General features: G+C 46.0%; 1 protein-coding gene across 1 annotated transcript in view; it reads left to right on the forward strand.

Moving 5' to 3' along the window:
• CELSR3 (cadherin EGF LAG seven-pass G-type receptor 3) overlaps positions 1 to 24,280 on the forward strand; it is a 288,288-nt gene that overhangs the window by 207,057 nt on the left and 56,951 nt on the right. Inside the window, exons 13-23 of the mRNA XM_089684072.1 lie at positions 515 to 656; positions 2,822 to 2,942; positions 5,313 to 5,496; positions 8,453 to 8,554; positions 12,185 to 12,199; positions 12,986 to 13,080; positions 15,226 to 15,435; positions 16,762 to 16,945; positions 19,259 to 19,408; positions 21,353 to 21,533; positions 23,481 to 23,648. Of these exons, the coding sequence (XP_089540198.1) occupies positions 515 to 656; positions 2,822 to 2,942; positions 5,313 to 5,496; positions 8,453 to 8,554; positions 12,185 to 12,199; positions 12,986 to 13,080; positions 15,226 to 15,435; positions 16,762 to 16,945; positions 19,259 to 19,408; positions 21,353 to 21,533; positions 23,481 to 23,648 (1,552 nt within the window). The remainder of the gene's footprint in view (positions 1 to 514; positions 657 to 2,821; positions 2,943 to 5,312; positions 5,497 to 8,452; positions 8,555 to 12,184; positions 12,200 to 12,985; positions 13,081 to 15,225; positions 15,436 to 16,761; positions 16,946 to 19,258; positions 19,409 to 21,352; positions 21,534 to 23,480; positions 23,649 to 24,280) is intronic.

Below are 24,280 nucleotides of genomic sequence, written 5' to 3' on the forward strand. Positions count from 1 at the left end.
GATCCCCGCAGGATGGATCGGATCTGCGGACACCCCCTCTGACGATCCCCGCAGGATGGATCGGATCTGCGGACACCCCCTCTGATGATCCCCGCAGGATGGATCAGATCTGCAGATTGAGCATAATGGATCGGACACCGATCCATTATCCTCCCTAATGCGCAGATCCGATCCTTCCTGCGGGGATCGTCGGCTTCCTTTACAACTTACCTTTTCGTGGAGCTGGTCCGGTGTCACCCCGTATAGGTTGCATGCCGACAAATCCCGTAGGATGGATCAGATCTGCGGATTAGGGAGGATAATGGATCAGACTCCGATCCATTATGCTCAATCCGCAGATCTGATCCATTCTGTGGGGATCGTCGGAGGGGGTGTCACCAAGTGTTATCTCACTGGGTGACACCAACCCTAGAGACGTCTCTGCAATGCAGTAATGTGATTAGGTCTCTAGGGTTGAGCACTACTTTAGGTCCATTTCACAGGAGGTTTTGTTTGGTTTTTTTTGCCTCTGTAGGTTATTTTGGGGAGAATTGTGTGGACATTTGCCAGCTGAATCCATGTGAGAATAAGGGGCTGTGCCGCCATCAACCGAATTCCCCCCTGGGTTATACCTGTGAGTGTACGGGGCACCACTATGGAAGATACTGCGAGCACAGGTAAGATGACTCGTTATAAGTGAAGGAAACATCATAGCAGGTGGCCTTCTGCTGGCCACTGAGGTGCCCATATTGGATGGAGGGAAAGCACATGGGGTAGGGGGAGATCAGAGTGCTGTTGACATCTTCGTGCTTGGGTTCAAAAGCCTTACTATATACATACTTTACAGGTTTTTTCCAGCACCTTGGAAGTGTCTCTGCAGATTACATTTCCCAGCATTCTCTGCGGTGTTGCCGCATGGTGGGGCGTTTTTGTGGGAGTCTTTTGAGCTATATATACTGCAGTGTGGGCATGGTGGGTGTATCTGCTGATGGGAATTATTTACTAAAACTGGAGCGTGCAAAATCTGGTGCAGTTCTGCGTAGAAACCAATCAGCTTCTAGGTTTTAGCCCCGGGTCACATATATGCGGCCGTGTGGGGAGCGTTTTGTGCGGTCACAAGAGCCCATTCATTTGAATGGACTCCCGTGCCCCGTGACACGCAGGGAAGAAGTCCCTGCACTTCTTTGGAAACCGAAGCCCGCACGGGAAACTCGGTTCCCAGTGCGGTTGCGATTTCCAGTGCAGGTGGCGTGCCATTTGAAGTAATGGCACCCGCCCGCGGGTCCGCATTTCTCTGTGGTGGTGCAGCTGCAGCGGCACCACCCGCACAGATGTGAATCAAGCCTTACTGCCAAAGCTTCATTGAAGAAGCTGAAGTTAGAAGCTGATTGGCTGCCATGCACAGCTGCACCAGATCCGGAGTGCTCCAGTTTTAGTAAATCGCCCACCAAGTAACTATATTAAGCCACCACATCACACTGCAGTCTCAGCTCTGCGAAAGCAGCCGGTGACAACGGGGAATTCTGGGGACGTACCACAAAGTGGAACTGCACTGCATCTGAGCACCACAAAACAAAAATGCTATTAATTTCATTGTTAATATTCAAAAGCAAACTCCCCCATCCAACCATGCCTCCATGCTTTATTTTGCTGAGAAATCATTTTGAAAAACACCCCCTGGCATTTTTGGCAGTGGCCATCTTGAGTAAGGGCAGGTGATTCATGTAGCATTTACTTCCTGGAATCCATCTGCCCTTAGCTCAGATATTGGCTGAGCTGAGAACCTTCCTTCCTGCAGACTCCTGGGATGTATGACATCATTTGCCTAGGCATGGAAACCAGGAAGTAACTGAAGAAATGTAATGGCTTATTTTTTTAAATAACAAACATGTCTATACTTACCTGCTGTGTGTAGTGGTTTTGCAAAGAGCAGCTTCTTGGGTCTCCTGCCAGCACTCCTGGCTGTATTAGCATGTAGACCACACTAGGTAACACCCACATAGGATGCCGAGCCTCCATAATTGAAAGAAATGATACCCAGGGAATAAAAAGAGTGAGCCAGGGGCAATCAGGCTGGGGAAGAAAAAGGCTAGATGATGCTTGTGATGGGAGTGACTTTTGGGGGTGGGGGGACCCCTGTCTGCGCTCCCCATATTCCCATTATGTGTGAGTCACCCTGTGCCTGTTAGGGGTACAGGATGGAATGTCCTAGTATTGCGTGGACATGTATAGGTGGGGTGTGGGCGTTGTTCATTGTTTACTGCCAAGTGGTTGTTCCATTGTTCTATTGTGTCTTACTTGCCAGCAAACTATTATGGGATGCATATGTTCCTGTTTTGTCTGCTGCCAAGTGGTGTATTCCCTTGTTCTATTGTGTGTCTTGGTTTGGTGGGGGGTGTTTCCGGCAGCCCATCCCCCTGATGGGACAGCCTGCTGATGTGTTTCCTGTTACTGGTTGTATTTCCCCGCCCTGTGTATATATCTTCTGTTTGTGTTAAAATAAAGCAGTTCTACTTCCTGTCTTAAGAAGCCTTGTGCTGTCTCGTCCTGTATGGTCAGCGGTGGTGTCCGTGGATAATGTTCGGACAGGGAAGCGGGAGTCTAACGGAAACACCCTAGCGCAGTCGGGGTCCGGTTCTGTTACAATGCTGGATGTCCCCCAGCCAGGAAATGAGGCAGGCTCTAGCTGAGTTGGGCAGCATCTAATGCATACTGTGAGAAACTCAGTGTGCAGTGAAAGCAGAGGGAGCAATTTCAGTAAGGAATGGAGCCGGTACAACTGTGCAAGACTGAAGGGAAGGCTGTCCTTTTAAATATTAATGTATTGTAATTTCTCCCTTAGAATGGATCACCAGTGTCCCAAAGGTTGGTGGGGGAATCGAACCTGCGGACCGTGCAACTGTGATGTAAATAAGGGCTTCGATCCAAACTGCAATAAAACAAATGGACACTGCAATTGCAAGGTATGGAGGAACACTGCTATAGGCTCAGCTTCCTGTAACAGGGTGACAACTCTATTCACTCTGCAATGACATTAGTGACATTGTCACCCTTCTGACTGTCCTTAGGTGGATATTAAGTTTTAAACTGACCTTAAGTAAGTGAAAAATAAAAATTAAAGTCTAATTCCAGCTAACACTTTTTAAGCAGTTACAGTAACAAGTTTTTCTTTAGTATAGAGTTTGTGAAGATTTTTTTTACTTCCTGTACCATAGAGACAACCGGAAGTGAAAAGAAATCTCCAAAGTGAAGGAAATGTATCTGTAGATGAAGCAGGTGTTCCCATTGGAAGATTTCCCCTCTATTGCTGCTGTGGTGACAGTTAAAATGTTTGATTTTACCACACTTTCACGTCCGGTGATAGTGGTGAATGTGGGAAAGAGTGAGTGAATCTTTCACGATGGGGGGCATGGAGAGCAATAAATACCTAAAGTACAACATTCCAAACCAACAAGGTTGGCATGGGGGGAGCAGAATTTTTATTATGATTACAATATGCACAGCTCCACTTAGGGGCACTAACTGTGCTACAGCCTAGAACAGCCTTACCTAACCTTTTTACCTGGAGGAACTCCATAATCAGGGTCTCATGGACCCAAACCACACACCCCCATCCACCCTGTTTAAAATTACTAAATCTACACCTTATGGTGCATTAGTCACACTACATTGGTATTCCAATACATTTGTGGCCATTGAAGGAAAGTCTTCTTTACATTGGTGGTCAGCGGAAAAAATATTCCTTGCATTGGGGTCGGGGGAAGAATGCTGTTTATACTAGTAGTCAGAGGTAAAAATGCTCCCTACTTTGATGGAGAATGCTCCTTACATTGCTGATCAGTGGGAAGAATGTCCCTTACATTGGGGTCAGTGGGAAGAATGCTCCTTACAATGGTGATCAGTGGGAAGAATGCTCCTTACATTGGTGATCAGTGGGAAGAATGCCACTTACAATGGTGATCAGTGGGAAGAATGCTCCTTACATTGGTGATCAGTGGGAAGAATGCCACTTACATTGGTGGTCAGTAAGAAAAATGCCCCTTAAATTGGTGGTAATTGGGAAGAATGCTCCTTACATTGCTGGTTAGTGGGATGAATGTTCCTTACATTGGGGGTCTGTGGGAAGAATGTCCCTTACATTGGTGGTCTGTGGAAAGAATGCTCCTTACATTGGGGGTCAGTGAGAAGAATGCCCCTTACATTGGTGGTCTGTGGGAAGAATGCTCCTTACATTGGGGGTCAGTGGGAAGAATGCCCTTTAAATTGGTGATAATTGGGAAGAATGCTGCTTACATTGGTGGTGTGTGGGAAGAATGCTCCTTACATTGGTGGTGTGTGGGAAGAATGCTCCTTACATTGGTGGTCAGTGAGAAGAATGCCCCTTACATTGGTGGTCTGTGGGAAGAATGCTCCTTACATTGCTGGTTAGTGGGATGAATGTTCCTTACATTGGTGGTCTGTGGGAAGAATGCCCCTTACATTGGTGGTCTGTGGGAAGAATGCTCCTTACATTGGGGGTCAGTGGAAAGAATGCCCTTTAAATTGGTGGTAATTGGGAAGAATGCTGCTTACATTGGTGGTCTGTGGGAAGAATGACCCTTACATTGGTGGTCTGTGGGAAGACCGTCCCTTACATTGGTGGTCATTGGGAAGAATGCTCTTTACTTTGGTGGTCAGTGGGTATATTGGTAGTCAGAGGTAAAAATGCTCCTGACATTGATGGTCAAAAGCAAGCATGCTTCTTACATTGGTAATCAGTGGGAAGAATGGCCAATACATAGGTGGTCGTGGGAAGAATGCCCCTTACATTGGTGATCAGTGGGAAGAATGGCCAATACATAGGTGGTCGTGGGAAGAATGCCCCTTACGTTGGTGATCAGTGGGACAAATGCTCCTTACATTGGTGGTCATTGGGAAGAGTGTCCCTTACATTGGTGATCAGTGGGAAGAATGCTCCTTACATTGGTGGTCATTGGGAAGAATGTCCCTTACATTGGTGATCAGTGGGATGAATGCTCCTCACATTGGTGGCCAGTGGGAACAATGTTCCTCTTACAGACAACTAACATCATTGGTGTCAATGGTTACCTGAGAAATAAGAGGAAAAGCACGACTGTCCCAATGCTGCTGACTTTGCTGAGCGGTGTTTATGCCAGAACTATACAGGCACCTTCCGAAAGGCGATCAAACCACAACGGCTGATTTCTTCTCAAGGAACCCCTAGAAACCTCTGGAGGAACCTTGGTTGAGAAGGCCTGTGCTTCATGATGTGGCCACTAGCCACAAAACCTTTATTTTTCCCATTGTCAGTTTTCAATGTTTTCTTATTTCAGGAGTTTCATTACCACCCCAAAGGAAGCGACACCTGCCTGCCTTGTGACTGTTACCCTATTGGCTCCTCCTCAAGGTCATGTGATCCAGATACCGGACAATGTTTCTGTCGTCCTGGAGTGATTGGACGCCAGTGCAACAGCTGTGACAATCCGTTTGCTGAGGTCTCGCCAAGTGGCTGTGAAGGTGAGATCTGGTGGGATGTGCAAAATGCAGCGCAAGAGCAACTGGGGCAGGTATATAATCAACAAGTCCGTTGACAAAGTCAAAGTGGTAAAGAGTTGCGTCTCCAGGTGCTTAGGGGGCACCCATGCATTTACATCCCCATGCTGGGCTGTGTACATTTATAGACACACACAGTGCAAGTAAGCCACGTCTCCGCTCCCTGCTCACAGGAGTTTGACTGCCAGCAGCTGGATCCCCATAGCTCCCTCTGCTCTCAGTGTCTCATGTGAAAGCAGAAAGAGATGAGAGCGATGCTGTAGCTTTGACAGAGCTGGATTGGTGACTCAATCAGGTGGTTAGGGATGGCAGTGGGTAAATTAGGTAGTGGGGTTTTTTTCTTACTGAAGGGATTGTTTTAAAGCGGAGTTCCACTCACGCTGACAAAAACTGTAGCTGCTGACTTTTAAAAAACAGCCACTTACCTGTCCCGTGGTGTGTCCCCCGCTGTCCGTTTCACCGGCCGTCCTGGATTCCAGGAGACCGGCATCTTCAGTGTGGGCACCCGGCTGTGACAGCTTGCGGCTTTACAGCCGGGTACCCACTGCACATGTGCGAGAAGCGCTGCGCTTCATAAATGGTCCTGTAGTCTTCTGGGACCTGTCACGTGTCCCAAAAGACTACAGGGAGGGAGGGAGGACACCTTCTGTTTCCGATTGCCTAGGTGATCGGACCGGAAGTGGGAGCGGGTACCTGTCAAATTCGGGTACCTGCTCCCCCCAAAGGTGCCAATCCTTGCGGGGGAGCAGTCCTTAAAGCAGAACTTCCCCTTTTGGGTGGAGCTCCGCTTTAACGTACAAAAAAAAACATTTTGAGTTTAGAACTCCTTTAACCCTTGGCCTGACCTTGGCACTCCCATCCCCCAAGCCCTAAATCTTAATCTCTCAGTTTTTTCTTTTAGCAGAATTTTTAAAGTTAACATTAGATACAGGTTGTACTTTGCCAGCTTTTTGTTGCTCTGTCCCAACTTTTTTGAAACGTGTTCCTGCCATCAATTTTAATACAACCTTTTTTTTTTTACTTAAAATGTTACATTTTCTCAGTTTAAACATTTGACATGCTTTCTATTGTGAATAAAATATGGGTTTATGAGATTTGCAAATCATTGATTTTATGTGGATTTTACGGAGTCTTTTGGAATTGGGGTTGTAGCCCAGTATAGAAACCACTTTGTTTGACTTGTAACTAGTAGTTCTCTAAATATGAACAACGGGAATGGGGACAGAGGATGTGCAGAAGGGCTAAGGGATGGGCAGAAGACAAGCCCAGCCTGACAACAACTGATACAAAAAATAATATTAGGAAGGAGAACAGAAAAGACATGAAGTGGAATGCAAGAGGAGAAATAGTAGAAGAAAAAGGTGAAAAGGGGAGCTAGATGGAGGGGAGCATGAGTGGGGAATAAGTTACATAGTTACATAGTTAGTCTGGCTGAAAAATGACAAAAGTCCATCCAGTTCAACCATAGAATTAAAAAATTATAATTCTACACCCACAGTTGATCCAGTGGAAGGCAAAAAAACCCAGCAAAGCACGATCCAATTTTCTCCTGCTGGGAAAAAAATTCCTTCCTGATCCCCCGAGCGGCAATCCGATATTCCCTGGATCAACATTACCTATAAATGTTAGTTAAGAGGGTTGGGTTAGAGAACCCCAGAGGATGCTGGGAAACTAACATAACCAGGGGAGGGAACAAAGGGCCTAATGGGTAGTAGGTGGAGAGGGGGTAGTTCCCAGGGATAGGGTGCCAGTGAGGCTCAGTGACGTCACCCTTGCTTAACCACTTCAGGAGCAGTGCAGGGGCGGGTGGCCGTTTATAAACACCGCACGCTGGCAGCGTGCAGCACCGCAATCCAGTGCCCTCTGTGTCCAGCCGATCGTTGTACGGGACCTCTGTGCGAGATCCCGATCATGTGATCACTGATTGGCCAGTCAGTGATCACATGAAGAGTAGTAAGCATGATGCCACTTCTGACATCATTGCTTACTACGTGTGAAATCTGTGAATGATCACAGAGGTCACATGGTACAGGGCTATTCATAACAGCCTTGTACCATGTGACAAGCTGTGACCAATCACAGCTCAGTATTTCTCAATGGCTGCAAGAATGCAGCCAGAGAGAAGGAGAAATTATTGCTTTTATATCCTATATGAGTGTAAAAGCAATAAGTGTAAAAAAAAAAAAAAAAAAAATTTATCACCCTCCACAAGTAGTACAGTGTCACTATGGTGACACTGTACTGCTAGGGTGACAGTATGTAAAAAAAAAAACATAAATAATAATATAAAAAAAAATATTAATGTAAAAAAAAATTTAGAAAAATTATAATTTTTGGTTATTAACTAATTTGGGTTTTGTTTTTTGTTTTTTTACTAAAAAGATAACTGAATACATTTTGGCCAAGATTTATGAAGAAAGACTATTAATTTGCTAAATTTTATAAGAAAAACACTTCTTTCTAAATTTTTTTACTTTTTCATTTATATAGCAAAAAAAATAAAAATCCCAGTGGTGAATAAATACCACCAAAATAAAGTTTTATCTGTCTCAAAAAAATGCTAAAAATGTAATATGGGTACAGTGTTGCATGACCGCGCAATTATCATTCAAAGTGTGATAGCGCTGAAAGCTGAAAATTGGACAGGAAGGGGATGAAAGTGTCCGGACTTGATGTAGTTAAAGGAGCCTAATGGAGGTTTGCATGTAGGATTAATATCTTTTTTCCTTTCAGTGTTTTTTTTTTGGAGAGGGAAATAGTAAATATATAAATTGCAGAATTATAGATCAGAGAGAGAATAACATTTAAGCAGACTTTCCCTGGTAAAATGCTCGGTATAGATTGGTGGACTCGTACACAGCATCAGATGATGTCACCCAACAGCAATGTGATCAGTGATCTGTGTCCCTTTGCCTTATAGTGATATACGATGGCTGTCCCAAAACATTGACATCGGGAGTTTGGTGGCCAAGGATCAAATTTGGACTCCCTGCCGCCGTTCCTTGCCCGAAGGGCTCCATGGGTGAGTAAAGCAGGGCTGCAATCCCGAAAAAAATGTTTTAGAGTCTGTTGTGTCATCCTCCTCCTCCAGACTGAGAACCAGACAAAATCTGTCCACCCGCTCAACAGATTGCTCCAAATTAGCATTTCACTGCAAATATTTCCAGCAATGTACGCCAGACTCTGAGCAGAACGTTGCTAAACATTGCTGACTGCTGCCTACCTTGTTTATGCTCCGCTGTCAGTCTGCGATCATGGAGCTGGAGAGGATCCCTGCGGCTTTTTACTGCGCTGTTCTTTAAGACGCCAGGTAATGTGTTAACCTGTTAGTGTGAAGCACAGCGCCTCCTGAGCCGCCATTTCTTTCATTGGGCTCGGAAATATTCAACTGTTTGATTACTGTGTGACCAGTCTTCGGGAGTACACTGAGGAGTCTTACCGGGCACTTAGATGTTCTGTCATTTATCCCTCCCTTCTCCCGCCCCTTCATTTTAATACTTTTAACCGTCCCCTGAATTCCTTTTCTTTAAATACTTTATCATAGTTGTCTCGGATTTTTCTTCTTTTCTTTTTCCTATCTTCTTTTCTCATTTTATCTCTTTCTGTCTGCTTATCGCTTCCCCTTTCATTCCTCCCCCTCTGTTCTTTTCATGTACTGTCTTTCCACCCTCTCCTTCTTCTCCCCCCTCCCTGGCTTTCCTTTTCCCTCTACTCTTCTCCCCTCTCCTTTGCTGTCCCCTTTTTTCCTCTTTCCTCCTCTCTCTTTTCTTTTCCTCTCTTCCCTCTTCTCCTCTTTCCTCTCCTCTACTCTCCTGTCCCCTCTGCTCCTCTCTTCTCCCCTCCTCTCTCTTCATCTACTCTCCACTCTTTCCTTTCCTCTTCTTTCCTCTATACCAGGGGTGGGCAAACTTTTTGACTTGAGGGCCGCAATGGGTTCATATATTGGACCCGGGGGCCGGACCAAGAGTAGATGAATGATGTGTATGTGTCATCCATAGTAAGTATAGTAATATTCCCCCATAGTAAGCATAGTAATTAATCCCCCATATAGTAATTCATCCCCCATAGTAATTCATTCCCCATAGTAATTCATCCCCCCTATAGTAATTCATCCCCCCTATAGTAATTCATCCCCCCTATAGTAATTCATCCCCCATATAGTAATTCATCCCCCATAGTAATTCATCCCCCATATAGTAATTCATCCCCCATATAGTAATTCATCCCCCATAGTAATTCATCCCCCATATAGTAATTCATCCCCCATATAGTAATTCATCCCCCATAGTAATTCATCCCCCATATAGTAATTCATCCCCCATAGTAATTCATCCCCCATAGTAATTCATCCCCCATATAGTAATTCATCCCCCATATAGTAATTCATCCCCCATATAGTAATTCATCCCCCCATATAGTAATTCATCCCCCATATTAATTCATCCCCCATATTAAGTCCCCAAGTCCCCCCTGTGTCAATTCACTTACCTTTGCTCCGCGCGTTCCTCTCGCCGTGTTCCCGCGCCGTTCCGGTGTAGCATGAAAATCTGTCTCCTATGAGGATCTGTCCCCCTCGACGTATCTGCGCATGTGCCAGTTTCAGGCATTAGAAGCCGATCGGCGATCTCCGGCACATGCGCAGATACGTCGAGGGGGACAGATCCTCATAGGAGACAGATTTTCATGCTACACCGGTCTTCAGGGCGGACTGTGAGAGGAGCCTAGCGGGAGCCTAGCTCCGCGGGCCGGATTAAAAGGTCCGCCGGGCTGTAGTTTGCCCATTGCTGTTCTATACCCTCCATAGCCTTTACCTCTTATTTTCCTCTTTTACTTCTCCTCTCCACTTTGCTCTCTCCCTTCTCCTTTTCTCTTTTCTCCTCTTTCCTCTCCTATTCCCTCTTCTCTTCCCTTTCCTTGCATTTCTTATCTCCTCCTATCCTTTGCCTCTTCTGTTTGCTCATATCCATTCTTCAGGCTCCGATTTCATTTCCTTTCGGCTTCTCTCCTTTTTCTTCCCTTTCCTGTCCCCTTCCTTTTCTCTCAATTTTTTTGCTTGCTTTTATCAGTTCTCCCTTTTCCTTTCTTCTCTTCTCTTGTTTCTTTTCTACACTTCAGTAGCTTTTTCTCTGCTTTCTATCTTCCTCTTCCCTTTCTTTTGCTTTTACCTGCTCAAACCTCTCCTCTCCTCTCCTGCTCTGTTTTCCATTCTCCTCTTCCCTTTCTCTTGCTTTTACCTGCTCAAACCTCTCCTCTCCTCCTCTGTTTTCCATCTTCCTCTTCCCTTTCTTTTTCTTTTATCTGCTCAAACCTCTCCTCTCCTTCTCTTTTTTCCATTCTCCTCTTCCCTTTCTTTTGCTTTTATCTTCTTAAACCTCTCCCTTTCTCCCTTCCTTTCTCCTCTCCTCTCCCTTCCCATCTCCTTTCCTCCACATCCTTCCCAGCCCTTCCATTCTCTTCAGTCCTTCTCTTCCCTTTCCTTGCATTTCTTATCTCCTCCTATCCTTTGCCTCTTCTGTTTGCTCATATCCATTCTTCAGGCTCTGATTTCATTTCCTTTCCGCTTCTCTCCTTTTTCTTCCCTTTCCTCTCCCATTTCCTTTTCTCTCAAATTTTTTGCTTGCTTTTATCAGTTCTCCCTTTTTCTTTCTGCTATTTTCTTGTTTCTTTTCTACACTTCAATAGCTTTTTTTCTGCTTTCCATCTTCCTCTTCCCTTTCTTTTGCTTTTATCTGCTCAAACCTCTCCTCTCCTGCTCTGTTTTCCATTCTCCTCTCCTCTTCCCTTTCTTTTGCTTTTATCTGCTCAAATCTCTCCTCTCCTTCTCTGTTTTCCATTCTCCTCTCCTCTTCCCTTTCTTTTGCTTTTATCTTCTTAAACCTCTCCCCTCTCCCTTCCCTTCCCATCTCCTTTCCTCCACATCCTTCCCAGCCCTTCCATTTTCTTCAGTCCTTCTCTTCCCTTTCCTTGCATTTCTTATCTCCTATCCTTTGCCTCTTCTGTTTGCTCATATCCATTCTTCAGGCTCCGATTTCATTTCCTTTCAGCTTCTCTCCTTTTTCGTCCCTTTCCTTTCCTCTCCCATTTCCTTTTCTCTCAATTTTTTGCTTGCTTTTATCAGTTCTCCCTTTTTCTTTCTATTTTCTTGTTTCTTTTCTACACTTCAATAGCTTTTTCTCTGCTTTCCATCTGCCTCTTCCCTTTCTTTTGCTTTTATCTGCTCAAACCTCTCCTCTCCTCCTCTGTTTTCCATTCTCCTCTTTTCTTTCTTTTGCTTTTATCTGCTCAAACCTCTCCTCTCCTCTGTTTTCCATTCTCCTCTTCCCTTTCTTTTACTTTTATCTGCTTAAACCTCTCCCTTCCCTTCTCCTCTCCCCTCTCTTCCCATCTCCTTTCCTCCACATCCTCCCCAGCCCTTCCATTCTCTTCAGTCCTTTTCTTTTTATTTTCCAACCCCTAACCCCGCCATCATCCCATCTCCTCCTTGCCTTCCCGAATCTCTTCTGTCCTTCTTTGGTTTCTAACACTACTACAGTTATAATATGCCTCTAAATGAGAACCCGTAAAGAACAGTTTGTGACAATGAGGGTCCACTGTGTGGTTTTAATGAGTATTTTTCCTCTCCATCCTGTGTCCTGTTTCCCCCATTATTCAGGCATAAGAGGATCAGGTGAGGATTTGAAGTACTGATTATTTGGCTTCTGACTACATGCTGTATGGTTTTCCTTTACAATTAATTTGATTGGTAAATTCTCCTGCATCCAGCACCCCTAAATTCTGTTGCCTTGCCAACCTTTTTCCTAAAAATCAGTTACGAAAAGTGTTCAGCCGTTCCTTACTAACCTGTTGCCTTCAGGACTATGCCCATCCAGGACCAAAGTTAGTTTGAGTGGAAAATTCAGAATTAAAGAAACAGGTATAAGATTTTATCATTTGATGTGATGGGCACAGGCTCCCCTGCCTGGGTGGCTCTACTTTGAATCTGAGCCTTTGCCTTGTGTCATTGGCCATCTAACTCTGTATATCCCTTTGGTCATGCGTTCTAAGGGACTGTCCTCTGTAGTTGAAAGAGAGGTATGCTGCAGCACAGAGTCATGTGTCAAGAGGCTGCAAGGCTGTTCATAAGCACTGCGAAAAGCAGGTGGAATCCATTTTTTTATGCATGACGTAAACTAAATGGAGTTTCTTGCTGTAGCAGGAATACCATTGTCAGAATATCCATTGTTTTTATGTGTTGCCCGGTGTTTTGCTTTCCACGCAAAAAGCTTTATTGCTAGGATGGGCATATCCTTTAAAATAACTGTTTGTACCTTCCCTCAAAAATCTGTTCAGATCTCACAGACGCTTGTGCTTTGAATGCTGCCCTTGAAGCTTGCTGCGACTCTTAGTGTGTATGCGCTTTTGCAACAGTAAAAAGGGCCCTTTAAGTCAACTAACATTCCTCTGCATCTTCCAGGGGCTGCGATCCGACACTGCGATGACGTTAAGGGCTGGATGGAACCGGATCTGTTCAACTGCACCTCTCCGGCATTTATGGAACTGTCTACACTGGTAAGCGTCGAGGATTTGTCAATGGCCAAATTTACCAAAACTGTACTCAGAATCCGGTGCAGCCTGGGGCGGACTGACCGTTTGGAAACTCGGGCACTGCCCGAGGGCCCGGGGTAAGTAGGGGGCCCCATGAGATGCCACTGGTACCCTTTTCATAGGCTTTTTTGAGTTTGGGCAAGGACACAGGGGCCCCATGAGTTGTCAGTCCGCCTCTGGGTGCAGCTGTGTATGGTAGCCAATCAGTGTGTTCAATTAAACGTTTACAATTAAACCTGAAAGCTGATTGGTTTCTGTGCAGAGCTGCACCAGACTTTGCACGCTCCAGTTTTAGTTAATCTACCCCAAGGAATTTTTTTCCCAGCAGGAGCAAATTGGATCGTGCTTTGCTGGGGGTTTGCCTTCCTCTGTGGGTGTCGGATTATAACTTTTTTTTTTTAATGGTTGAACTGGATGGACTTTTGTCTTTTTTCAGCCAGACTAAAGGTGGGAATACACGATTAGAAAATTGACCTATCGGTCATCCGACGACTGAGAGGCGTCCGTTCGTTGATCAAAATCGTGGACCACATTAACCAATCTAATAAAATTGTTCGTCGGGCAATACGTAGTGTTGACGTCTTCCGTACAAGTGGAAGTGATGCGGTGTGCATGTGACCTTGTAGCCACACCCTTCTGGCCAGAGCGATTACCAGCAATGAGTATAATATCGTTTATTACATGACCTATATACATAAAATATAATCTGCAGAATTCTGGTTTCATGATCTCATTAGGACAATCTACTTTTCACATTTGGATTTTTCGTTCGTGTTTCCGAATATTCCTTAGACATCAACATCCGGGTCATCTTCTGTTTCCGCTCATGCGTGATAGCGCTTGATAGATTTTTTTTCGTACGACCGTCATACCACCGCATAGAAAATCGGTAGTTCATATGCAAAACGACAACATTTTTCACTATTGTTCAGCCGGATTTTTTCGTTCACAATGTATCGGTTATAACAGCAATGGGCAAACTACGGCCCGGCGGACCTTTTAATCCGGCCCGCGGAGCTAGGCTCCCGCTAGGCTCCTCTCACAGTCCGCCCTGAAGACCGGTGTAGCATGAAAATCTGTCTCCTATGAGGATCTGTTCCCCTCGACGTATCTGCGCATGTGCCGGAGATCGCCGATCGGCTGCTAATGCCTGAAACTGGCACATGCGCAGATACGTCGAGGGGGACAGATCCTCATAGGAGACAGATTTTCATGCTACATCGGAACAGCGCGGGAACACGGCGAGAGGAACGCGCGGAGCAAAGGTAAGTGAATTGACACAGGGGGGACTTGGGGACTTAATATGGGGGATGAATTAATATGGGGGATGAATTACTATAGGGGGGATGAATTACTATAGGGGGGATGAATTACTATGGGGGATGAATTACTATATGGGGGATGAATTACTATGGGGGATGAATTACTATATGGGGGATGAATTACTATGGGGGATGAATTACTATGGGGGATGAATTACTATATGGGGGATGAATTACTATGGGGGATGAATTACTATGGGGGATGAATTACTATATGGGGGATGAATTACTATGGGGGATGAATTACTATATGGGGGATGAATTACTATGGGGGATGAATTACTATATGGGGGATGAATTACTGTGGGGGATGAATTACTATGGGGGATGAATTACTATGGGGGATGAATTACTATATGGGGGATGAATTACTATATGGGGGATTAATTACTATGCTTACTATGGGGGAATATTACTATACTTACTATGGATGACACATACACATCATTCATCTACTCTTGGTCCGGCCCCCAGGTCCAATATATGAACCCATTGCGGCCCTCAAGTCGAAAAGTTTGCCCACCCCTGGGTTATAACATCAACGAACAGAAAATTGTTCGATCAGTGGTTCCGCAAAATGTTCGTACGATTTTCTTATCGTGTGTACGGGGCATTACTGTGTAACTATGTATCCTAGATACAGTGTATTTAGTGCCACCAGCGCTTTTTTTCATACCTCTACTGGCCATGTGCAGAGTACTTTTTGTGCAGTTTCAACTGATTTCCACCAAATGTTGATTGCAATAAACAGTTGATTAAAGGCAGCCATGTTTATGTTACCCTTCAGCTGGAGAGCTTAGAGAGGAATGAGACTGAGCTTAACACCATTGAGGCCAAGAAGCTGTCGTTGCGTCTTCGCTCCGTGACCGACAACATGGAGCAGTACTTTGGAAACGATGTTCACATTACGTATCGCCTGCTGTCACACCTCATGCAGTTTGAGAACAGACAAGAAGGATTCGGACTAACTGCTACTCAAGATGCGCAGTTCACTGAGGTGAGGCCAGGCCTGATGCTTGATGTTCGTACTATTTTTTGATTCGCCGTTTATTGTCTGCCTTTTGTTGCAGCCTTTATATTAGACATTAGAAGGCTGTTGAGTCACTGCTGGGAATTGGGAGAAGGGAGAGCTGAGCTGCTGAGTCCCGGTCTGGAAGGGGGGAGTAGGATGAGCTGAGTGAATTCTAAGAGGGTAGAGCAGCTTTTCTCAACCTTTTTTCAGTCAAGGCACCTTTTAAAATGATGGACAATCTCCAGGCACTCTATTCTAAAATGTAAAAACTAAACTAATGCTTTTACATAATGCAGCATCATCCACACACATAGGACAGACATCCTTATGCTTCCAAAGCAAATACACCTTTGTACACTGGTGCTGTCTGGTATTCCATTGTTTCTCATCCCCCTCATTTTCTGTCCCTCACTTAGCTAATGTGACCCCGGTGCTGTAGGAGAGGGACAGGGGAAGGGCATACAAGGATGCTGCGTGGGCGCCACATGTCCTCCTTATCAACCGATTTTGTCATTGGTTGTTAGGATGCTGGAAGGACATACAAGGATGCTGTGTGGGCGCCAGATGTCCTCCTTATCAACAGGATGAGCTGAGCTGCTGAGTCAATGCTGGAAGGGGGAAGTAGGATGAGCTGAGCTGCTGAGGCACTGCTGTAAGGAGGTAGTAGAATGGGTTGAGCTGCTGAGTCAATGGTGGAAGGATGAAGTAGGGTGAGCTGAGCTGCTGAGTCACTGCTGGAAGGAGGAAGTAGGATGAGCTGAGCTGCTGAGTCAATGCTGGAAGGATGAAGTAGGGTGAGCTGAGCTACTGAGTCAAGAGGTAGAGCAAGGTGAGATGAGCTGCTGAGTCACTACTTCCAGGGAGAGCTGGGAGAACTGAGCTGCTGAGGAAATGACTCGAACAACTTCAGTGTTTCCAATCACCCTAATTTACAAATCTTCAGAACAGTTTATGTCATGGACTGGGGGCCACGTCTTTCTGTAGTGTAGTATAGATTTACTGGCGACCCCTTCACCCTGTAAGCCTTCCGATTTTTTTTTTTTTAAGCCTATTGGATAGAGCCATACACAATTAGTGGAAGGGTTCTAATTTGTTGTAAGGTCTCTGTTACCTATTGGATGATCAGAAGAGCAAGGAGGGATATATGGGCAGATAACTACAAAAAGTGCACATATTCTATCATTTCATGTTCCTAAAATACATGGACTTTTACAGCTAAAAAAAGCACCTATGTAGCATGTTATTGTATTTGCTTCACTATATATGCTTTTAGAATGTATTCAACATCAACTGTCCTGGTTTCTGTTGTAGAATCTACTCAGAGCAGGGAGCTCCGTCCTCATGCTTTCTAACAGGGAGCACTGGGAAACCCTACTGCACACCGAGAGAGGCAGCGCTGGGCTCATGGAGCTGTTTCGAGAATACACTGGCACTCTGGCCCGCAACATGAAACTCACCTACCTGAACCCTGTTGGACTGGTGACTCCAAATATTGGTAAATGTTCAGGAGTTTTGGGGGTTTTTTTCTCTGTGCTGTTGGGTCACTGCTGGGAAGAGGAGCAAGAAGAGCTGAGCTGCTGGGTTGCTGCTGGGAAGGGGAGCAAGAAGAGCTGAGCTGCTGGGTGGCTGCTGGGAAGGGGAGCAAGAAGAGCTGAGCTGCTGGGTTGCTGCTGGGAAGGGGAGCAAGAAGAACTGAGCTGCTGGGTCACTGCTGGGAAGGGGAGCAAGAAGAGCTTAGCTGCTAGGTTGCTGCTGGGAAGGGGAGCAAGAAGAGCTGAGCTGCTGGGTTGCTGCTGGGAAGGGGAGCAAAGAGAACTGAGCTGCTGGGTCACTGCTGGGAAGGGGAGCAAGAAGAGCTGAGCTGCTGGGTACTGCTGGGAAGGGGAGCAAGAAGAGCTGAGCTGCTGGGTTGCTGCTAAAAGGGAGGAGTAGGGTGAGCTTAGCTGCTGAGTCCTGCATATCCCTCCCAGTCAGTCAGTTCCCCAGACAGCATTTGCCCTGATTGTGGATTTGTCAAGTGCACTTTAAAGGATAAATCCAGCCCAAACCTTTACTTTAATTGTAGATTGGGGTAAATTCTTCTACCAATTTATTATTGTTGTCCAAGACCCCATTAGAGAGAATTCCCTTCATTTCCCTGTACCTGTGACAGCAGGATAAGAAATAAGGCTTGTGGCTGTCACTGAGGCACAAAGATAATAACAAATAACCCGACAAAGGCTCTAACCCTTCACCATTATACCAAAAATAAAAAAAAAATTGTTGCAGTTACAGGTGTGCGTTGGGATACAGTGAGGGCTCATTTACATTGGCGTTAGCCTTCTGACGAGCGATCTGTGATAGGCGGCTCATCAGAGGGCATTTGGCTGGCAGTGTTGAGGCACTATGTCTTCACCACCTGTTTTGACCCCTAAAAATCTGCACCACTGTGCTGCAACAGTGTGCATTACATGAGGCTGCGGCTCAGTGCTATTCATTTGAGTGGGTCGCATTCACTGGGCGGTACCGACCACCGACCGCAACAGGAAAGCGGGGTCATTTTTGCTACGTCATGATGGTAAGTGTTGTATCTGCAGTGTGTGTACACCCCTGTCCGCTGCCTTTGCAACTAATCTTAGGTTCGTATCTGTGCGGCTCTGCAAGCTTTGTTTGCACAGCCACAGCAACCTATTCACTTGAATGGACTGCTATGCCTGCCTTTTCATGTAGGAAAAGGTTCCTGAGCCACAGGGAAATCGCAATTGAAATTTTGCGCAACCGAAAACAAGCTGCGTTTTCAAATGCGTGGCAGCGCCATTAAGAATGAATAGCAGCCCCGCATGTCTGCAAAGGAGCAACACGGTGTGGTTGCTGGTGCGGGAACAGGTGCAATATTCATGTATATAAATGGCCTCCCCGCACCCTGCTTGTGCGCACTCCCGGAGAGCGCACAGCACCGCGGTCGTCGTATGGGACCTCTATGCGAGGTCCCGATCATGTGATCACTGATTGGCCAATCAGTGATCACATGCAGAGTAGTAAGCAAGATGTCACTTCTGACATCATTGCTTACTACGTGTGAAATCTGTGAATGATCACAGAGGTCACATGGTACGAGGCTATTCACAACAGCCTTGTACCATGTGACAAGCTGTGACCAATCCCAGCTCACATAGTATTTCTCTATGGCTGCAAGAATGCAGCCAGAGAGGAGGAGAAATTATTGCTTTTACAGCCTTTATGGGTGTAAAAGCAATCAATGTAAGAAAAAAAAAAAAATCATCACCCCCCCACAAGTAGTACAGTGTCACCATGGTGACACTGTACTGCTAGGTTGACAGTATGTTAAAAAAAAAAAAAAATAATAATATAAAAAAATAAAATAAAAAATGTAAAAAACAAAAAAGTTTAAAAGTTATAATTTTTGGTTATAAACTAATTTTTTTTTACTAAAAAGATAACAGAATAAATTTTGTCCAAGATTTATGATGAAATTTTTTTGCAAAATTTTGTAAGAAAAACACTTTTTTTCAAAATTTTTGGACATTTCATTTACATAGCAAAAAAAAAAAAATCCCAGTGGTGAATACCACAAAATAAAGTTTTCTCTGTCTCAAAAAAATGCAAAAAAATTCATATGGGTACAGTGTTGCATGACCGCGCAACTGTCATTCAAAATGTGATCGCACTGAAAGCTGAAAATTGGCCTGGACTGGAAGGGGGTGAAAGTGTTCAGACTTGAAGTGGTTAATATGGCTTGTTTTAGTTGGTATCTATGTTGCCTCATGTTGAGTATTCGCTCACTGTGTCACCTTTTAACTTGTTGCAGTTGTAAATATTGAACGCGTGGACAACCAGATCCCTCCCAGAAGGCACTTCCCCAGATATCACAGCAGTCTGTTCCGGGGACAGACGTCGTGGGATCCCCATACTCATGTGGTGCTGCCTGCTTCTGTCCTAAAGCCACCTAAAGTGGAAGGTAATGATGTTGTACGGCGTCTGATGACTTATTATTGTCAGGGTGAGTGAGCCTGGGTAGAGATGACTGCATTTTCATTACAGGAGATGAGCCTGTACAACTGTGCAAGACTAAAGGTAAGGCTGGAGTTCAGCTTTAACCTGCCACCGGCCGTACACATGTACATGGCGGCTGGGTGGGTGGGTGGGCTTTAACACCGGGCTGCTGCACATATTGGTCCACAGGGAATGGCTTTTCTGTGCTGCGAGCTCGCTCTCGGCGTAGTTACTAAGTTTTCACGGGCAGCTCCCAATGTATACTTGCGATCGGGAGCTTCCGATCCTGTGACAGCCAATCACAGCGGTTAAGCCCAGCTCTTCCTTCCAGCATTTAGATCCTCCTAAAAGGGCCATGGGGGGTCAACTGAAGGCAAGGGGTTATCTAAAAGTAGATGTTTTCAAGTTCTTGCATGCAGATTCAGCTTTTTCCTAGGAGTCCTGAAACTCTGGGATCTCTGTTGTGCCAATGCTTACTACCAGGGGTGGACTGACAACTCATGGGGCCCCCGGGCAATAGGGGATCATGGGGCCCCTGTGCCCTTGCCCACACTCAAAGCACATCCAAAAAAGCCTATAAAAAGTACCAGGGGCATTTCATGGGGCCCCCTACTGACCCTGGGCCCTTGGGCATTACCCGAGTGCTCGATTGGTCTTACTACCAGGGGCGGACTGACAACTCATGGGGCCCCCGGGCAATAGGGGATCATGGGGCCCCTGTGCCCTTGCCCACACTCAAAGCACATCCAAAAAAGCCTATAAAAAGTACCAGGGGCATTTCATGGGGCCCCCTACTGACCCTGGCCCCTTGGGCATTGCCCGAGTGCTCGATTGGTCAGTCCGCCCCTGCTTGCTACTCTACCTGCCCAAACACGCTAGACTGGCCAATAGAAATGTGGCAGGAAGGAGTGGGCAAGCTTTGCCTGTCAACACAGGATTGGACAGGAAGGCTGCTGCAGGTATGTCCATCCCTAGGTGCCTACGTTTTGCACCTGCAGCGGTTTTCTAGTCTGGCGGTCTCTTTATAGATCACAGACTCCATCTTTGTGTTCACATTATTATATATAAGAGGTTACATTAGGGAGAGAGATCAGAAAATGTACCTTTTTCTGAGGTAGGTAGTTTGCAATTCTCCCTTTTACATGGCTTAAAGTAGACCTGTCATGATAGAAAGACAAGGGGCTGCCATTCATGGCTTCCCTGTAAAAATGCTAGTTGCCTGGCTGGCCTGATGACACCTCAATACTTTGAGTCAGTCACCAAAACACAGGCGGGTAAGAAAGTTCAGAAGTGCTTAACCTCATAATTGTTTTGAGTCAGCAACTCAACTCAAAGCGGAGTTCCACCTGAAAAGAAAAAAAATAAGTCAGCAGATACAAAAACTGTAGCTGCTAACTTTTAAAATACAAACACTTACCTGTCCCTCAGTCCAGCCGTGTCCTCACCACGGCTGGTTTCACCGATTGTATTCTCTCCCTGGCGCCAGCATCTTCAATGTGGACAGCTTGCAGCTTCACAGCCGGGTGCCCCCTGCACATGTGCGGGAAGCGCTGCGCTTTGTGATTGGCCCCGTAGTCTTCTGTCACGTGTCCCAGAAAACTACGGGGAGGGAGGGGAGGAGGACGACTTCCGCTTCCGATCACCTAGGCGATCGCAGCGGAAGTGGGAGCTGGTACCTGTCAAATTCGGGTACCCGCTTTCCTACCCGCTCCCTAAAGGTGCCAATCCTTAATGTGGAGCGGGGGACAAATGCTTAAAGCGGAACTTCCCCTTTTGGGTGGAGCTCCGCTTTAAAAGGGTCAGCCTGACAGCCAGGATTTCAGATAGAGAACTCAATGATGATAGCCTCCATGTTTCTCCCAGGTTTCCATTGATAGTTTTTTGTTTTTTTTGTCTTCTCCTGTAAAAGCACCCCCTACGGTTCTACCAACTCCAACCAATTCTGAAAATAACTTGACGACTGCTGTTCCCCCGCCAAAGAGAGCGATCCCCGATCCAGAGCCTGCCGCTACCATCCTTGTCCTGCTAGTCTACCGAACGCTCGGGGACCTGCTTCCAGCCAAATGCAGCACCGACAAGAGGAACCTCAGGTGAGCCTGGTCCCCTGCCGCTCTGGGAGGGACATACAAACAGATCTGCATTTCAGAATTAACGGTTTTAATAATGATTCGTTTTAGACAGGTCATGGACTCAAAACGTGAAGATTTGCTATGTTGTTGGGAACATTGGAAATGTTAATTGTGTTGAAGCTGTATCCGAAAAAACTTACTTTTTGTCTTGAATTCTTCCTTAAAGGGATAGTTCACCTTCCCCAAAGAACTGCCTATGCAGGTAAGGGGCGTGTGTGGATAAAAACAAACTGTGCACCTCTGATTAAAGTTGAATAATGCCCTTGCTATAGGTGGAGGCCATTTATGTACGTCATGAAGCCTGACTGAAATACTGCCAGGACGTTGCTAAGTCAGGCCTAGTCATTGCTGCTCACCCCTACCATCACAGGAGTGAGCTTTTTCTCTGATTCAGACCCCCTTTCTCTCCCCTGATGTGGTAGCTCTGAGCTCAGCGTCTGAGAGCTCACTCCTGTGATGGTGGAGGTGAGCAGTAATGACTAGGCCTCACTTAGCAACGTCCCGGGAGTATTCCAGGCAGACTACATGAGGCATGTAAACAGCCTACACCTATAGCAAGGGCAATATTCAACTTTAGGCCCCTCTCAGATGGGGGGGATCCATCAGCGCGATCTCTCCGCTGATCCCCGCTGAGCAAGCGGATGATAGGTCTCTGTGTGCTCTGCAGCAGCACAGCGGACACAGACACTTCCCGCGGATTTCAATGGGACGGTCGGATGGAATCGAACCACCTGTCTGTTTCCACCTGATTGTCATCCGATACATTCTGCTGGATGGATGGGGAATGGATCCCCATTCGTCTGTTTTTGGTATACAGGATCGGATCAGATGCCAGCGGGTGTCGGCAGACTATTGTCCTCTGACACCCGCTGATCGATAGAAGCCTATGGATGGACCGATCGGGTCTGCTTGTGTGAAAGGGGCCTTAGTCAGAGCTGCACCGTTTGTTTTTATCTACAGACACCCTTTATGTGCATAGGCAGGTTTTTGGTAAAGGTATACTAACCCTTTATTCACTTCCCATCCGAGCCATAAACGGGAGTGCTGCTGAAGCGGGTTCCCATTTATAAATGGCCCCCACATTAACTGCCTGTGCGTGCTCCCTGGGAGCGTACGGCACCGCGATCCGGTGCCCGCTGTGTCCTCCAGAACACCGATCGCTGTTCGGGACCTCTGTGTGAGGTCCCAATTCATGTGATTCCTGATTGGCCAATCAGTGCTCACATGAATAGCAGTAAGCAAGATGTCACTTCTGACATCATTGCTTACTACGTGTGAAATCTGTGAATGATCACAGAGATCACATGGTACAAGGCTATTCACAACAGCCTTGTACCATGTGACAAGGTGTGACCAATCACAGCTCACACAGTATTTCTCAATGGCTGTAAGAATGCAGCCAGAGAGAAGGAGAAATGATTGCTCTTACAGCCTTTATGGGTGTAAAAGCAATTAGTGTAAAAAAAGAAAAAATAAATCTTCATCACCCCCCACAAGTAGTACAGTGTCACCATGGTGACACTGTACTGCTAGGGTGACGGTATGTTATAACTAAAAAAAATAATAATATAAAAAATATAAAATTAACCACTTGCCGCCCAGACACTGTATATATACGGCGGTCACGAAATTTGGAGAGAGATTTGGTGGTGTCACTAGGTGCTGCTCACCGTTCTCCTTGCTGGAGGCTCTGCCATGAGGAAGCAAGGCCCTGCCTCTACCAAGATGGCTGTCTCCATCCAGAAATGCAGCGCAGAACAAGGCATGCTAAGTCAGTAATGGGAAAATTATCAGCTGCAGAGAGACTCTAGTCTAGGCAATGCTGGTGATTCGCCCAGAACTAACATATCAGCTGCTGCTTGTGCTGCAGTAGAATTTTATTGTGTAATATGTGTTTTTTTTTTATAGGCTTCCCAAGAATCCAGTGATGAATTCACCCATTGTAAGTGTGGCCATACTCAGAGACCAGACCTTTATCTACGGGGACTTGGAAGCACCGCTGATATTAGATTTCCAGCTGTTGGAAACTGTGAACAGAAGCAAGCCCGTCTGCGTACAGTGGAACCAGTCCAGCCAGTATGTCTTTGTCTTCTTATATCTCTCTTGGTCCAGCAGAACCTCTACTGACTTCATCCCTTCCACACATCTGCAACTAGGCAGACCCTCAGTACTAGAGTACCCAGTCAGACAAAGGCACATTAAAGTAAAGGGACTTCAATAGACCCTCACTTAGTATTTGGCCACTTCAGGAAGGTTGCCGCTTGTTTTTAGCCGAAAGGATATCTAAACCCCAAATACAATTGTTTTGGTTTAGCTGTAAGGAGTGAAAGTGCAAAGTGTCAGGTTATCTTTAAAGTGTTACTAAACCCTGTACCCTGCATTCACTATATCTGGTCTCCCCGGACCCTGCATTCACTATATCTGGTCTCCCCAGACCCTGCATTCACTATATCCGGTCTCCCCGGACCCTGCATTCACTATATCTGGTCTCCCCGGACCCTGCATTCACTATATCCGGTCTCCCCGGACCCTGCATTCACTATATCCGGTCTCCCCGGACCCTGCATTCACTATATCCGGTCTCCCCGGACCCTGCATTTACTATATCTGGTCTCCCCGGACCCTGCATTCACTATATCCGGTCTCCTCGGACCCTGCATTCACTATATCCGGTCTCCCCGGACCCTGCATTCACTATATCCGCTCTC

This window comes from Staurois parvus, unplaced genomic scaffold, assembly GCF_062004578.1.
Source record: "Staurois parvus isolate SC_StPar_1 unplaced genomic scaffold, SC_StPar_1.0 ptg000335l, whole genome shotgun sequence".
In the NCBI taxonomy this organism is placed as follows: domain Eukaryota; kingdom Metazoa; phylum Chordata; class Amphibia; order Anura; family Ranidae; genus Staurois; species Staurois parvus.